The 18,938-nt window shown below is 35.6% G+C and overlaps 1 protein-coding gene across 1 annotated transcript in view; it reads right to left on the reverse strand.

Annotated features, from left to right (window-relative positions):
* CCDC171 (coiled-coil domain containing 171) overlaps positions 1 to 18,938 on the reverse strand; it is a 387,757-nt gene that overhangs the window by 254,973 nt on the left and 113,846 nt on the right. Inside the window, exon 9 of the mRNA XM_081262194.1 lies at positions 7,974 to 8,076. Within this exon, the coding sequence (XP_081118320.1) occupies positions 7,974 to 8,076 (103 nt within the window). The remainder of the gene's footprint in view (positions 1 to 7,973; positions 8,077 to 18,938) is intronic.

Raw genomic sequence — 18,938 nt, forward strand, 5'->3', positions numbered from 1 at the left:
TGTTGGTAGACTATGCTTGCTAAAGTGGGTTCCGCTGGGAAGGAATTCCGACGGCTGAGCTCCAGTGACGTCACCTCTCTGCTATGGCGGGCCCCAGGCTCCTTACTGGGGTGTCCGAGTGGAGGGATGGGACTGGACTGTCTCTGGTTGGTTTCAGCTCCCAGACGCCGGCGGCCGGGCGGCCTCCAGCCACCCAGTTGCGCTGGCAGCCGGCGGGTGATTGGTCTCCGGTAGGCAGGCGGTCTCCAGCCGCTCAGTCGAAGGGGCAATGGGCCGGCTGTCGCTGGTGGGCGGGCGATCTCTAGCTGCCCAGTCTTGCAGTCGGTCGCCAGCGGGGGGCGGACTCCAGCCGCCCAGTCGCGCGGGCTTGGCCTCTAGTCCCCTGGTTTCTCCTGCTTGTCCTGGTTTCTCCTGCTAGACCAGATTTCCCCTGAGTGATGCCTCTCGGCAGTTCAAACTGTACTCTGGGCCTGCCGTTTGTTGGGTGTGGAGGGTGGCTATTGTGAACCCACCCACCAACCCACCCCCCCCCACCCACCCCCCCCCCCGCACTCTATTGTTTTGATTTTTTTCTGCTTGCCCCTCCTCCCGCGCTGGCAATACAGGTTTCCTTTTCCCCGCTGATGGGAGGGGGAGTTGAAGGTCGGGTGTCTCTAGTTTTCCCTTCGTCTTTATGCAGGCTTGCTCTGATAATCCCTCCCCCAGAGAGCCTAGGAGAGATTTTATGCGAATTCCCCGCTGAGTAACACGCACCTGTTTTATTGTTGCAATCTGTCGGAGAGTGGCGGTGGTTACTTCAGTTCTCCAAGATGGTGGCCGCTGGTTTCCCTGGTGGCATTTCCATTGTGGGAGATAGAACTGTCCCGCTTCCTTCCCCGTCTGAAATCCCGAACTCAGCCCGGGGCTCCGTGAGTGCTCAGGCGGCAGGATTCCACAGAATCTGCAGCAATCTCCCTGCTTGCTGGTCGCTTCTCAGCGGCTCCCTGCCATCTGTAGCCGCGGGGCGGGCCGCACGGATCAGTCAGCCCGGATCTCTGGTCGCACAGTTGGCTCGTGTATGAGACTCAATTACTCGGTGCTGGAAATCCTTCCTTTAGGTTTCGGTGCACCCCCATTTTGCTGTAAGTTCCTAACAAGATAGTTTTTTGTCGTTCTAACTCGTTATTCACCCACGCAGTGGCGCGGTACACAGGGTGTGATGCACTCTATTTGCGGCCTTCTTGGAAGAAAATATTCTAATTTCTTCAGAAAGCAGCACCCATAAAATAGAAAGAAAGTTTCCTATATTTAAGATTAATACAGACCTTCCATTTCTGAAGTAGGAAAGATATTGGCAAGAACACAAAACATCTACTGTTAGATAGGATAAGACAAAATAGGAAGTTGTGCTTCATTCCAGTGTGTGTATTCCCCCAGAAACTGGCTCGGGAAAAAAAATGAAATATATACATACACGCACAAAATATTTCCAGTATTGCTATGTGTTTTCAAAACTTCATTATGCATTCATATGTATAAAAGTTTGAAGTCATTCTACTGGCAGCCATCATTTTAAAACTCATCATTTTACATATCATAAATGACCTCATGATTGTTCTACATTTAGCAAATTATAATGTAGACGTGAAGTAATGTTTAATAATCAGAATTTTTAATTTATATGAATGTTTTCTTTAAACAATACTCTCTCTCTACAAACTATTTAAAATTTAAAGGGAATCAGGTTTAACAAAAAGAAATCAAGATGAAACAAAATAAATTGTTTTACTTTAATCATTTAAAATTTACATTTCTGGAAAAAGAGGGAGAAATAGTCTATTTTAAAACTTTCAGATGAATGAGAACCAGTATTCTATTTCTATGAAATCTATGTATAACTGTAAAGTAAAAAATGAAGAAAGTTGGTAAATAAAAAGAAAAAGCCAGGCATGGTGGAGCACACCTATAATTCCAGCAGCTCGGGTGGCTGAGACAGGAGGATTGCGAGTTCAAAGCCACTTTTAGCAACTCAGCAAGGTACTTAGCAACTCAGTGAGACCCTGTCTCTAAATAAAATATAACAAAGAGCTGGGGATGTGGCTTAGCGGTTGAGTGCACCCCTTTGTTCAATCCTTAGTACCAAAAAAAAAAGAATAAGACTGAAAAGAACAAGCGTACAGATGGTTGGAAATTAATGGTAAATTAGCTCAAAGTTAAATGACTTAGAATCATTTTATTACTACTACATGTTACCTTTTACACACTGTGAATAAGATGAAGCAAAATAGAAATAGGCTTCTGCCCTGGCCAACTTGTAACCAAAGTAGAAATGCCTGAAACAAAATACTCTGACATTTATAGGTATTCTTCATGTTAGGAAAAGTCAATAAACAACATATGTTGGCAAATATTTCTGATCCATTTACAGAATGTTATATGAACTCTTATTGAAGTCACTTCCTAGAATTTCATAAACCAAATCTACCAGCATGAATAAGGAGGGCAGGTTTGGTTTGTAAATCTCCATTAATTGTGAGATATAGGAACAAAGAGAAGAAATTGGAAAATGACACCAAGAACCCCTGTCAACTGCTCTTATAGCTATCCTCAGCTTCTCAGTAACCCATGAATCTCTAGTTAAAAGGCACTGGCCCCAAGGTTCACAAGAAAAATTAAAATTCTCAAGAGAATATTAAGTCTAGGTAACATTCTTTTAGGAAAAAGTATAGAAAGAGATAAGAGAGGGAAAGTCCAATTTGTTGCCCTGGTTTTCCTAGGAGCACTCCCTAAGAATGCACCATTCCTAGCAGACATACACATACCTAAAGTCATCCAACTCTGTTGTTATCATCTCCCAGGATCCTTCAGCTTCTCCAAGCAGAAGGAACAAGATCACCTCTAGAGTACCACAAATGATTTCCTCAAGGAAGAATGAGTTGGAGAAGTTTGAAGTCTCAGTTTACATGAACGTCAACCACCCTGAGGAGGAATCAAGACTGAACGACAAGCAAAACTTTCTTGAACTTAAGTAAAAGCCATATTCCAGATGTCTGCTAACACCCTCAGGCACAGGACAAACTGTATTAGAAGAAACACTTGAGGCAGAAAGACTAACTATATGGGCTCAAAGTAGGAAAGGATTTCCCCACACATACCCTACTATAATGATTTCAATCAGAAAAAAAAAATATATAAGGAGCTGTACAACTTCAATTTTAATGGAAGTAGAAAGCAGAAACAGGAAGTAAATGCCTCTGATCAAGTAAATTGAGGCTGTCTTATCTAATGATAATAAGCAATCAAGGTGAGATTTCTGTCATGCACAAAAGACTGCACTTCCTTTCCACTGAAGGTCAATTTTTCTACCCCCAAGAGCTGCTATAAATTGGAAAGAGACTCCACCAATACCTTTGAAACTCAAACATTAAAATGTGAAATAGACTTCAACCTATTAATTAATTCATGCTTTTATTCATTCATTCACAATATACTTTTTGAGTGATTGCTTTGTGCCAAGTATTATTCAAGCTGTCTAAAACACATTAATGAATAAAAGAGAGAAAGAGACTTACCTTCATGGAGCTTAGGTATAAGAAGAAATGCACTACACAGTATGTTATGAATGTCTGAAAGCAAGAAGCGCTCAGGGGGAAAAAAAAAGTACCACAGGAAAAGGAGAAGTAGTGAGGTAAAGGACATAGTAATATACAGAGGGTAAGCTTCATGAAGAAGTTGACACTTAAGCATAGATTTGAAGAAAAAAAGAAAGACAGCTATTCAGACATATTAGGTTTAAAAAAAAAAACTTTCCAGATAACAGGAACAGCCATCACAAAGATCCCTAATGGAAGTACAAGTTTGTTCAAGAAATAGCAGGAGACCAGTGGTCCAAATCCGGGAAAGGAGGGGAGATTAGTAGGAAATGAGGTAAAGGGTTAATAAAGGATAAGGTAATGAAGGGTTCTGTAAGTCACTGCTAGCACTTTGGCTTCTAAGTAAAATGCAGGGACCTGAACGTTTAGATCAAAGGAAAGCCATGCTCTAACAGAGTTTTGTGCTGGGTTTTTTTTTTTTTTCTGGCTTTATTGAAGCATACTTAACAAATAAAAATTGTATAAATTCAAGGTATACAATGTGAGAATTTATTATGCATTGTGAAATGATTATCATGATCAAGGTAATTAACACATCCATCTTTACACATAATTACCATGGGGGGAGAGGGTGGTAAAGACATTTAAGATCAACTTGCTTAGCCAATTTCAAGTACATAATACAGTATCATTAACTAGAGTTACCATGATATTCCCCAGAACTCTCAGATCTTATAAGTGAAAGCTTATAACTTGGGTTTTAAAATGATCATTCTGTGGCCATCAAGAAAGCAGACTAAAGGGCTGGGGGTGTAGCTCAGTGGTAGAGCACTTGTATAGCACGCATATGTCCTGGATTTGATCCCTAGCACCACAAAAAAAAATAAGAAATCAAACTAAAAAGAAGCAAAGGTGGAATCAGAGACCAGTTAGCATCCAGGGCAGAGGTGTTGGAGGCAATAGGTAATGAGGTATAAACTGTCATACTGATCATGGTAAAGAGATCAAGTAAAATCCTCTAAGTAAACAAAATACTGAGCATTCTTGGACTAAATGAAATTTTATCCGTCTGCTACCTGAAGATAAGCTAATGTGTTACATTTGCTTCAGAAAATTTCTTTATGTAGAAGTCCATAAAATCTGAAGAGAGGTAACAGAACGCCTGGCAACTACTATCAATTCTGGATTAAGATTAATTCAAGAAAATTATTTATATTCATTTTATTTTAAAGAGCAAGTCAAAACACAATTTTCTAACAGATTCTCTAAATTTCGACTATGGATTACTTTTCCTGAAATACTGGATAGGTACAGGGTAACTGAATTGAATGGTATGTAAAGGTAGTAGTAAAGCATAGGCAAGTATTGCCTACATGCCATAACTACAAAACAGAAGGTCTCTGGAAAACTTTTCCAAGAAAACTCAATTAATTTTGTTACATATTCTAAGAATGTTACTATATTACCAAGTAAGAGTATGTTTCTATTTGAAGTAGTCATTCTTTCCTGTTTTTATGTATATCACACATATATCCTCAAATTAGTGTAGGATAACTTTTTCAAATGATCTAGTCCTTCCATAAAATATTAAGCAGTAGAATTTATTAGTAACATCCCTCTTGGTTAAGTAACAAAAACTCGACCTAAGGTAGTGTAAGCAGAAACCATGTCCATTGTAGTAACATAGGGCTACTGAAGGAAGCAAGACAGGAATAAAACCAAATTCCAAGCAGGTATGTGAATTACCAGGAAATTAGATAACATAGAACAGTTCATCAGAAGAAATTCTAATAGACTATTAATAGAAATGTGGATAGATTAACAGAATCAATAAGATAATGAGGAGGGACCAAGAACAGGCATGAGTGAAAAACCAAAACCATGCCTATTTAGTCAGCTGCTATGACTAAAGAATCTGACCGGAACAACTGTAAGAAGGAAAAGGTTATTTGAGGGCTCACAGTTTCAGAGGTCTTAGTCCAGAAAAGACTAGCTCCATTCCTTCAGGGATCAGGTAAAGCTGAAAATCATGGTAGGAGAGGGTGGTAGAGAGAAGCACTCACATCATGGTGATCAAGAAGCAAGAAAGAGACTCCGGCTCCAGATACAAAATATATACCTCATAGCCATGCCCTCAATTAACCACTTCCTCCAGCCATACCCCATCTGCCTCTAGTTACCACCCAGTTAACACCATCAGGGATTAATTCACTGATTGGGTTAAGACTCTCACAATCCAATCATTTCTCCTCTGAACCTTCATGCACAGTCTCACACGTGAGCTTCTGGGGACCCCTCACATCCAAACGATAACAATGCCTAAACCTAAAGGGTAACATGGAGGGAACCATGTCACCACAGTCTAACAAGAGCTACATGGATGAAAGAGGACCCACCTGATAGGAGGTGAAAACTGAAGCCATTTCCAGGAATACACTGGAGCAGAAGGGCCAGTGGAAACAAATACCCTGACTTTTTTCTTCTTCCATTCTCTTAATCTCCTACTGGTGTTTCCACAGTCCAAACTTGACCAGAAGCCAGAGGGCAAATGAACCCAGACCCATAGATGTCAGCCCACAAGGCCCCATGCAAAACAGACACACCAGGGAAGCCTGGATCCAGGAAGGTGAAAAAGGGAATAACCAGGACAATTTGAAAAGAGTCCTCTATCACAACCCAAAAATTATTGATTCAGAGTACAGTCCTTTTCCAGGAACATATTCTCTGAAATATATAGGATACACATGTATATAGGAAACCAGGTAGTTAAAAAACATGGTTACTAAAAGATAAGAATAAAAGGAAACTTTTAGTAAAAGATGACTTTTTCTATAGGTTTCATGATAACTTCTGAGTGGTTTCATTTTCAAATTAAAAGGAGACCTGACCTCATTAGTCTTACCTTTTATAATTAAACTCTGAAGAAATATTTAAAATATCAAAGTGTAAGATATGCTATGATAATATTTAACAATTTGTAAAGACCCTAACCCCATTAAACACCATGGGTACATCTCAATAATAAAACCTTATTATTGCAAAAGCAAATTTTATCCTCCAATGTTATTTCAAATATAATTAAAAACTGGATGCCTATATCTGTATTTTTAATGTCATTTTTATATTTTTGACTTTTCCACAGTAACAAAACAAAACATTCATGCTTTGAGGAAACATTTAAATCAAAATAATGAAAGTTACACATTCAGTAAAATTACAGCTAAAAATAGATGAAAAATGAAAGCAAATTTAAAAATTAAATAAAACAATAGCAAAGCAAACTAAACGTTTTTTTAAGTTGTCGATGGACACAATACCTTTATTTTATTTGTTTATTTTTATGTGGTGCTGAAGATTGAACCTAAGGCCTCACACAAGCTGGACAAGCAAGCACTCTACCACTATGAACCCAGCCCCTAAATTTCTCTTAGTTCACTGAGAAATTTTCAGATCCATAATATGGGCATTAATCAGATCCTTTTCAGTTTTCCAAGGATATAAAATCCTTACATTGTGGAAAGTTGTTAAAGAAATTACTTTTTTTTCCTTTAAAAAATCAAATAAATAATCCTATAGCTCAATTTTTAAGTGAAAAGAATTTAATTTTATATGCCTTTAGAAGAATATAATTGCCATAAAACAACAAAATAATTCAAGGTTGATGGTATGATAAAAGAAAACAGGTAGAAAAATAAAAGCATTTAAATTAAAGATACTAGGGCATACACAATGATATAAGCAAAAGTTAAGAAAGTGGAAATCACGACTAGCATTCATTAGCCAACTATTTGCGAGTTCCCAAAATATTTCTACCTAATAAAAGACTTCTGTTGTTCTTAATCATATTAAGTAGACTAATACTAAAACTAAAATATTTTACCTAAGCATTCCTATCTAAAGTGTGTGGTGTGTGTGTGTGTGTATACACACACAGTACTAGGAAATGAAAGCAAGAACCAGCATAGAAAGCAACAGTAGAGAATACGCACTCTGTTACAGCCTGTGTCCTACATAACCTTTTGAATGCATGACCTTTAAGTTGCTGAAGGTTGCCTCAGAATTTGGCTCAGTTTGATGGAAACATCTGTTCCCCTTGCAGGTATACTTTAAGGACTTTTTTCTCAGTTGGATTCAGAACACAGCAAGTGAGCCCTTGTCTGTCCAATCATACAGACCCCAACACTTGTAAATCAAGTTCTGGGAGGACAACAGCAGGTCCACATTCCATCACCCTTTCCCAGCCAGCTAGGCCAACTGACTGCTGTGAGAACTCCTCTTATCATGTCATCAAATCAAAACATGTTGAGATGAGGGACTATAAGAGGCATCTGCAGAATTCCCAAAATGTAGTGACTTTGGAACATTGACAGATGCATCTGTCATTTTATACCTTCAACTAACCTGATGTCCACTGGCCCGACACAGTAAAGCTGTCCAAGATCGATTCCAATTCTTTCACGTTATTTTCACATGTCTCTACTAGGAAGGCCTGGTGCTTCTTAGCCTTTTAATTAAGGAAAAATTACACATAATAAGGTCACGTATTATAAGAGCTAGAGATTTTAGGATAAATGTGTATAGCACAACTAATATATTAATTACTCCATTTAAATCTATTATTAGTAAATCTTTCTATCTTAATCACACTTTTTACATGGCCTAATGTAATACTACACTCATTAATAATTTACCGAGGATTTAGTGCCAGCACTATTCTAAGCATTTTATACATGGTAAATATTTTTGTCTTTGTAGTAACTCTATGATAGATGGTAAGAATTTTATACATAAGATAATTGAGATAAAAGTATTAAGGAATCCTTTTAAAAATCATGCTTACAGTCATGTGGCAAATTGCCAAATGGCAATCAAAAGTGAATGCTGTTAGGACCCATTAGAAGAAAATGCTGAAGTGATTATAGCTTGGTCCGGGTACTCTGTGAAAAGTGGGGGACAGTGGATGCATTGGAAAGAAACCTAGAAGGTGAAATGGCCAAACCTTAGTAACACTGCATTGGGTTAGACTGGATTGATTGGATTCAACAGGACTGGATAATGACAGGGAAACATGCAGATAAAGGGAGGAGTCAAGATTAATCCCAAGGTTTCAAACTAAGAGGAGGTTGATTTTAGCAGTTGAATGAAAATAACAAAATAGAAAAGGTCTTATTTTGACTGTTATTGTTTTTTTTTTTACTTGCTTATTTTGAACAGACATATGAATAATGAATTCTCTTTTGATCAATTCCACTGAAGATACATAAAGACACTCCCAGCACTAGCACAATGTTTGGTAATTATCAGGTCCTAAATAAATATATTGAAATGAGCAAAGAACAAATAAAATAGAACAATATGGGAAGTACCTGAACATACTGGTGCAAAGCCCAGAAGAGAGCTCAAGTATAGACTTGGTAATCATCTACAAATGATATCGAAAGCCTGCCTTAAGAATGCCTGAGTCAGGTGTGGTGGCGCACACCTGTAATCCCAGCAACTCAGGAGGCTGAGGCAGGAGGATCACAAGTTCAAGGCAACTTAGCAAGACCTTGTCTCAAAATAAATAATAATAATAATAATAATAATAATAATAATAATAATAAAAAGAGCTGGAAGTGTAGCTCAGTGGTAAAGCCCTGGGTCCAATCCCACGTAGCACCCCTCTTAAAAAAAAAAAAAGTGCCTGAAGGGAAGTAAAAAGAGCCTAGGACAAACTCTTAAGGAACTACTACTACATTTTTTAGAAAAGAAGCCAACTAAGAAGACCAAAAAAAGAAGGGTACATTGTCGTGAAAAACAAGAAAATATTTCAAGGTGAGAGTTGTCAATTATGTTTAATGCCACAGAAACATCAAGCAAAATGATGACTAAAAAGTGTTCACTATGTTTGGAGGTCATTGGTGACTGATGAAATCTTCTTCCCTGTAATATAGATATAATCCAGCCTGGAATATGTTGAAGGAGTAAACCTGATTTTTTTCCTAATTGAATGAAAGATGAATGAATGGAAACAAGGTTGAGACAACCTTTCTTAGTAAGAAGGGAAGGAGAAATAAAGGGCAGTATTTGAAAAGGAGAGTGGGGTCAGAGAGCTGTTTTTTAAATATATAAAAAACTTCTTTATTTAAAAGCTGGTAAGATAAAGGCCCTAGTGAAAGATTGCTTATAAATAAAGAAGAAATGGGAAAATAGATATTACAGGACAAAATTACATTCTTAAAATACAACAGTCCCTTCTTTTCTTTGTGGGGCGGTGCCAAGGATTGAGCTCAGGGGCACTCAACCACTGAGCCACATCCCCAGCCTTTTTATATTTTATTTAGAAACAGGGTCTCACTGAGTTTCTTAGCACCTTTTTTTTATTATTATTGGTTGTTCATAACAATACAAAGCTCATGACATATCATCTTCCATACATTTGATTCAAGTGGGTTATGAACTCCCATTTTTTACCCCAAATACAAGTTGCAGAATCACATTGGTTACACATCCACATTTTTGCATAATACCATATTAATGACTGTTGTATTTTGCTACCTTTCCTATCCCCTACTATCCCCCCTCCCCTTCCCTCTCATTTTCCCTCTCTACCCCATCTGCTGTTGTCTAATTCTCTCCCTTGTTTTTTTTTCCCCTTTCCCCTCACAAACTCTTATATGTAATTTTGTGTAACAATGAGGGTCTCCTTCCATTTCCATACAGTTTCCCTTCTCTCTCCCTTTCTCCCACCCTGTTTAATGTTAGTCTTTTCCTCATGCTCTTCTTCCGTGTTCTGATCTTAGTTGCTCTCTTTATATCAAAGAAGACATTTGGCATTTGTTTTTTAAGGATTGGCTAGCTTCACTTAGCATTATCTGCTCTAATGCCATCCATTTCCCTGCAAAATCCACGATTTTGTCATTTTTTAGTGCTGCGTAATACTCCATTGTGTATTAATGCCACAGTTTTCGGCTGGCTTCGAACTCATAATCCTCTTGTCTCAGCCTCCCAAACTGCTGGGATTACAGGCGTTTGCCACCGCACGCAGCTCAGCAGTCCCTTCTTATCCAAAGCGGAAATATTCCAAGACCCCCAGTGATGACTTAAGGCACAGATGATACTGAACCCTATATATAATCTTTTCCTAATTTTTTCCTATGCATATGTACCTATGATAAAATTTAATTTATAATTAGATACAGTTTAGGGTAATAACAATAACAATAAAATAGGACAATTAAAATATATTATAATAAAAGTTACATAAATTCGGTCCCCAATCTCTCTGAAAATATATTATACTTTCACCTTTTCACTTAAAGGAAGCACTTTAAGCATTCTCCTTGGCAGGAGAATTGCCAGTATCAGTACTCTCTGGAGTAATTACTAAGTAAAGTAACGCTTGCCTGAACACAAACACTGTGATATTGTGACTAATCCAATACTGAGAATGGTACTCAGTGATTAACAGGCAGGTAATGGATTTAAGGATGCACTGGACAAAAAGATGATGAATGTCCTGGACAGGATGATATGAGATTTTATCATACCACTCAGCTGAATTCTTTAAACTTAGGAATTTGTTATTTATGAAATTTTACATTAAATATTTTTGAACTACAGTTGACCACAGGTAACTGAAACCACAGAAAGTGAAACCTAGATAAAAGATGATTTTTACTGTATGTAAAATTAATTAATTTATTTATTTATTCAGATGTTGGCTCAATTATCACCTCTTTAGGAAAAAATGGCCTTTGCATCCTGCATTCCCTTGATCACATCCTTCTCAGCACTTACCACAATAATGCTCTACTTTTGAGTTTATCTTTTATTTCTATATCTATTTCAAAAAAATAAGCTCCTGTAGGTGGGAAATATTTTTTCATTCTCACTAGTATATACTTAGTACCTAGACAATACCTAGAATTTAAAATAACAGTTAAAGTACATAGTATCAACAGAAGACTGTCACATCATTTAGGGTTCTCCCACAGACTTTAAATAGGAGGAGGAAATTCTTTGTCACATCCTGATATAGAAAGATCTCTAAGCTATATTATGTAGTATGCGAATCTTACCTTCCTGGAATAAATCCTACTTGATCATGTCACAAAATCTTTTTTATATCTTGCCAAAAACTCAATTTGCAAGTATTATGTGGGAATTTTAGCATCTATATTTAAAAGGGACATTGGTCTGTGGTTTTCTGTTCTTTTGGTATCTTTGGTTTTGGTATCAAGGTAATACTACTAACTTCACAGAATGAGACTGGAAGTGTTAACCTCCTTTTCTGTGTTTTAAAAGGACTTGGAAAGAATCTGTATTGATTCTTCTTAAACAGTTATAATTTACCAATGAAGTGATCCAGACCTGTGCTTTTCTTTGTGGGAAGTTTTTGATTACTAATTCAATCTCTTGATTTTCTCTTCCATTTTAACTAGTTCCAGTAGTTTGTGTTGGTTATCCCTGATAGGATTAACTAAGTGGTAGCTGAAGGCAGTTAGGGTGTGGCTGGAGGAGACTGGTCCCTAGGGGCATGCCTTTATGGTATATATTTTGCATCTTGAGAGTAGAATCTGTTTCTGCTTTCTGATCATCATGTGAGCTGCTTCCCTCCACCACACTCTTCCACCATGATGTTCAACCTCACTTTAAGCCTGCAGGAATGAAGCCAGTTGTCTGTAGACTGAGACCTCTAAAACTTTGAGCCTCCAAATAAACTTTTCCTCCTCTAAAATTGTTCCTGTCAGGTTTTTAGTCACAACAGCAAAAAAGCTGACTAAAACAGTGTCTTTCTATAAATTTGTCCATTTCATCTAAATTATTCAATTGTTGGCAGATTTTGCTTCTCATTTTTGGAGCTCTGTTGTTAAGTGTATATGTTTATGACTGTTAGATCTTCCTGGTGAATTGACTCTTTTTTTATTCTAAGATATCCCTCTTTACCTTTAGCAACATTTTTATTCCAAAAAAAATCTATCTTCTCTGATATAAAGCATATCCACTCCAGTTCTTTTTGTTGTGTGCATGACATATTTTTCCATCCTCTATATGATCTCTTTTTTTCCATCCTTATATGATCTTTTTTTCCTTTTTTTTTGGGGGGGGGCAGGTAATGGGTACTCAGGAGTACTTAACCACTGAGCCACATCTCCAGCCCTTTTTATATTTTATTTAGAGACGGGGTCTTGCTAAATCGCCTAGGGTCTTGCTGAATTGCTGAAGCTGGCTTTCCACTGGGATTACAGGTGTGTGCCACCACACCCAGTGCTGTATTATCTTTAATACTCATCAAAAACTCTACATGATAAAAATAGCACCATTTAACAAATAAGCAAACAAATTCAGAAGGATATCACTAAATGTTACACAACTATTAAAAGATAGGACTGGACCAGGTATGGTGAAGCACACCTATAATTCCAGCAACTCTGGAGGCTGAGGCAGAAGGATCACATGTTCAAGATCAGTTTCAGCAACTTAGGGAAGCCCTAAGCAACTTAGTGAGGGACTCTGTCTCACAAAATAAAAGGGCTGGAAATATGGTTCAATCCCCAGTATGAGGGGGGAGGGAGAGAGAGCTGGGATTAAAAGAAAGTTCAAAATATATGTTCCAAAATATATGTTCTTTCTATTATGTTAACCGAGGCTAAGTCCCCATCAATATCAAGGTATAAAAGTTTAAAGGAATTATAAGTGGAGAAAGTCTGATAAATTACATTCTTGGAGACAGCTTAACATAAAAAGTTTCAATTAAATTCTAATGCAACAGTAATCTCTTTAAAGGGAAGGGCTCAATCCAAATTAAAATAGGAGCTAAAATTTCAATACCATTACAATTTAAAGTCAAATTATCCATAAAATATTGACTAGTATAAAATTATTCAAAGAGCAAAGAAAAGATTGATCACTGACTAGATTTTATAAGAAGCTAACTATACCTAGAAATTACTACGACTTATTTAGATTAATAATTTTTATAACATTCTCCTGAGATATCAGGCTAATAGTCTAATAATATATGAGCATGTACTAAAAAAAAAACTCAGCTAATGTGAAAAAAATTGCTTGTTTTATAACTGGCAATTTTTCTAATAAATTATTCTGGATTTACAAATGAAACTTTCATTCTTCATTCATATAATAAAACTATATGTTTTAAGTGCTGGATTGTGCTTATATTTAAAATTTGTTCCCAAAGATGTGAGTTTTCTTAGTAGCCTTTTAATGTGAGAATTCTAGAATTCAAGCAGAATCTAAGAATTAAATAAATAAAACCACTGGGTTGAAAACAAAGTGCCAGAAATAAAATATTGTTTCTAATGTTTTATTGTGTGACCTAAAGAATAAGTTTAGGTTAAATGTTAAATCATTAATTCAACAAATTCTATAATTCTAAATATCCCTAGAAGTTTAAAAGATAAAACTATAGGATGAAAGGACTCTTTATTTTGCCTCAAGCATATTCACATAAAGCATTTGCTTCCTTATGATGGGGTGGATATTGTGACTGAGAAAAAGAATTCAGAAGACTGAATTATATTTGATTTTATTAATACTAGTAAAAGTCCCTTAATGCTATCATGACTACCAGATGATGTTTAGATGAACATTTACTGATCACCTACCCTGAACCAAGGACTATTAGATGAGGTGTTCAATCTATAACCAGTGTATAGACAGAGGACTAAAAATACCAAAATATATTTTTTTAAAAAGGGTCAGAAAACTGTGAATGCCAGATCTTAATGCATTACTAATGAGGAATCAAGGTTGGTTATAAAATATCTTAAGCCAGAAAGATCAACAGATGACAAAAAAAACTACCTTTATTTCCACCTTGATACACTACATCTTTCATATTGCTGAATTGAATGTATCTCTGGATTAAACATAATAAGCTATTCTTTTATGTTTCATGATCATCTTGGAATTTGCAAAAACTCATCTTTTTTTTTTTGCTCATATTGAGAATCACAAACAGAAAGGCTTGTAAATAAAATTTTCTAATGCAAGAAACATACAAAACAGCATATGCAAATACATATTTATACCTAAAAACTGGAAAATGGGCTTTACTGATCAAGAAAAAGTTAACTTGAGTCACACATAACAATAAAAGCTATGAAGGACAATTATAATAATAAGTTAAAATAGTAGGAAAAACTGATCACCTACCCTGAACCAAGGACTACTTTAGAATTCAAATAAGCTTCAAGTTTTTTATTTGAATACATTAAGCAATTATGAAAAACTCTAAATAAAAAAAGCATTAAAACCTATAATCAATATCACATACTTTTGCTTCCATAGCTCACCTTTTCATCATATCTTTACCTACTTACCATTACACACTCAGTGTATTTGAAGGGCTCAAGGAGAGCTTGCTGAGCTGACCTGAATTTGGTCTAGTCAGTTTTTATAATAATAACCATCTGCAGTTTTTGCTTGATCATATTAATGATAGCCTGTATCTCTTAGTTCTTTCCTTGCTTGCCTATACAGATTCCATATATATGAGTATTTTATGATCCCACTTGCTTATCTCTCATAATGAAATATTACTTCCCTTACTTGGCTTTAACAATTCATTTATTTTTAAGTAAATGCTATCTTTCAATATGAATATAGGCCATAACTTATAAACACCTCTCCCTCCCTCTCTCTCTCTCTCTCTCTCTCTCTCTCTCTCTCTCTCTCTCACACACACACACACACACACACATACACACACACACTTATTATCATTCATTTTATTTTTTCCCTAGTCAAAATAGGATTTGAATTTTCAAAATTTTACTATTTATGTAAGAATAAATTTCAAAAAATTTAATAAAAAAGCTTTAAGCCAGGGTTGGGGTTTTGGCTCAGTGGTAGAGTGCTTGCCTAGCACACGTGAGGCACTGAGGCACTGGGTTCAATCCTCAGCACCACATAAAAATAAATAAATAAAATAAAGGTATTGTGTCCATTTACAACTAAAAAAATAAAAAATAAAAGCTTTAAGCTATATCATAAATTTAGGAAACTGGACCCATAAACACTAAAATACATAAAGACACACATTTGATGAATACTATTTAATAGTATTAAATTTTAAAGGCCATTAAGAATCAGCAAAAACAATGTTTATTAGTACACTGGGTGCAAAACAGGAATCAACGATTCTTAAAATGCAGAATATACTATTTATCTGTCCATTAGTTTGGAACACCTGCAAATCAGAAACATGTTCTAAAGCAAATCTAACAGATCATTTGAAGCAAAATTATTCTTAAGAAACATTAAAATCACCACAAAGCATAACAATCAATGCACTTTTCAAAATCCTATCTGATGCTAGCAGTCACTATTATTATATAAACAGTTAAGCTCCTAAAGTACAGGAGGAAAATATACACTTGACCATTTTCAATCACAAGTTCTTTAGAGAATAAAACATTCTTTGCACAAATCTCATGAGAACTAGAATTCCCTTTTCAATATGTGATCTCTCCTAGAGCTATAGCTAAATATTACTGAGTGGCAGAAAAGCAAATCTCAAGAAATGATGGACTTACGAAAATTTCATTGAAGAAAGCACAAAGCAAGTCCTAATAATACCAATTTGAAAATGAAAGCTCCCCTGATTCAAGAGAAGCAGATATCAAAACTCAGAGTTATGTCTAAAAGACCCAACTTGATCTATTCAGCTTCTGATGAACTTCAATACACATGATCACTAGGAATTTTAAACTGAAAATTCAGTTTTATTTAATTGTTGATTAAATATTACTAAATTCATAGACTTTTAAATGACAAGCTCAATTTTTATTCACAATTTTTAAGTCAAATTCTGTCAAGTTTCATGTACTGTGTTCACCTGTTTGTGAGAATATAAAATTAATTTTGTTAAATCCTCAGGTATCCTATTTTAAAAATCTATGAATTATGACATTAAAAATCATTATTATACTGTGTGAATGTACAAATGTGTAACAACAAATCCATTAATATGTACAATTATAATGCACCAATAAAAAATGTGGAAAAATATTTACTATATATCACTAATTTATAAATCCTACCTTTTAAATCCAGACATTAATTAGGAAGAATTTAACTATAATTAAAGTCAAAGTAAACTTGGTTTGTATTTATTAAATATCCCCAAAAGACTTGGGATTTATTTTAACACTTTGTTTATCCTGGACTCAATTATCACTAAAGGCTCTTTCAGCTAAGTCTATACTATTTCAAATTTTACAAGTGGTATTTTTAAGTGTCAAATGTCCTGAAGTCTTAGTATTTTATTAGTAACATTGTGATCTCAGTAGAAAACTCATGAGGAAAGTGGCTTTAATTTTCTCTTTCAATGCAACAAGAAAATAAAAACCAAAATTTGAATAATGGCCCAGAACATGACCTAAACTAGAAAACAAGCTGTTAGCTCAAAGGCTGAGACAGGAGGATCACAAGTTCAAGGCCAGTTTCAGCAACTTAGGGAGGCCCTAAGCAACTTTACAACAGAAAACCTGCACTACAGAACATCCTCAGCAAAATATTCCTGAGGAGAAAATGAAAATCAGCAAAGGGAGGTATTAAATTAAAGGAAATACTAATCAAAAGAGAAACCAACTCAAGTTAAATATCAAAAATGAACAAATATGACCAGGAATACAAATCGTGTCTCAATAATAACCCTGAATGTTAATGGCATAAACACACCAATCAAAAGACATAGACTGGCAGATTGAATTTTTTAAAAAGACCCAACAATATGCTGCCTTCAAGAGAATCATCTCGTAGGAAAAGACATCCACAGACTGAGAGTGAAAGATTCAGAAAAAATATACCACTCATATGGACTGCAGAAGCAAGCAGGGGTTTCTATCTTCATATCAAAAAAGTAGACTCCAAGCCAAATTTGATCAAAAGGGATAAAGAAGGACATTTCATACTGCTCAAGGGACCCATACATCAACAAGACATAATAATTATAAATACATATGCCCCAAACAATGGAGCATCTACATTCATCAAACAAACTCTTTTCAGGTTCAAGACTCAAACTGACCACAATACAATAATTCTGGGTGACTTTACCACACCTCTTTCACCACTGGATAGATCTTCCAAACAAAAGCTGAACAAAGAAACATAGAACTCAATAATACAATCAATAACTTAGACTTAACAGACTATATATAGATTATTTCATCCCTCAATGAACGAATACACTTTCTTCTCAGCAGTACATGGGTCCTTCTCTAAAACAGACCATATACTATGCCACAAAGCAACTCTTAGCAAATACAAAAAAGTAGAGATACTACCCTGCGTTCTATCAGATCATAATGGAATAAAATTAGAAATCAATGATAAAATAAAAATAAAAGATACTCCAACACCTGGAGACTAAATAATATGCTTTTGAATGAAAAATGGGATGCAAAAGACATCAAGGAGAAAATTAAAAAATTCTTAAAGGTAAATAAGAACACTGATAGAACATATCAAAAACTCATAGAAAACTATGAAGGCAGTTCTAAGAGGAAAGTTGATTGCATGGAGTTCATTCCTTAAAAGAAAAAAAAAGTCAACAAATAAATGACCTAACATTACATCTCAAAGCCCTAGAAAAAGAAGAACAAATCAACCCCAAAAGCAGTAAAAGACAGGAAATAATTAAAATCAGAACTGAAATCAATGAAATTGAAACAAAAGAAACAATTAAAAAATTGACGAAATAAGAAGTTGTTTTTTGGGGGGCTGGGGGTGGGACTCAGTGGCAGAGTACTTGCCCAGCACGCATGAGGCACTGGATTCAATCCTTAGCACCACATACAAAAAAATAAGCAAATAAAATAAGTGCATGCTGTCCTTCTATAAATACACAAAAAAAACTTTAAAAAATAACAAAAATGTTGGTTCTTTGAGAGAAATAAATAAAATTGATAAACCATTAGCCATGATAACAAAGAGAAGGAGAGAGAAAACTCAATTTACTAACAACCATGATGAAAAAGAAAAGATCATAACAGACACTACAGAAACAGAAGATAATTAGAAATTATTTTGAAAATTTGTACTGCAATAAAATAGAAAATATCAAAGGCATTAGCAAATTTCTAAAGGCATATGATATGCCCAAACTAAATCAGAATGATAAACACAATTTAAACAGATCAAGCAAGGAAATAGAGGATACCATCAGAAGCCTACCAACCAAGAAAAGCCCAGGACTGGATGGATACACAGCTGAGTTCTACAAGAACTTTAAAGAAGAACTAACACCAATACTCCTCAAACTATTTCATGAAATAGAAAAAGAGGGAACACTTGCAAATACATACTATGAAGCAAATATCACCCTGATTCCAAAACCAGGAAAAGACACATCAA

The sequence above is a fragment of the Spermophilus citellus genome (genome assembly GCF_964194105.1).
Source record: "Spermophilus citellus genome assembly, chromosome: 2".
Classification (NCBI taxonomy): Eukaryota; Metazoa; Chordata; class Mammalia; order Rodentia; family Sciuridae; genus Spermophilus; species Spermophilus citellus.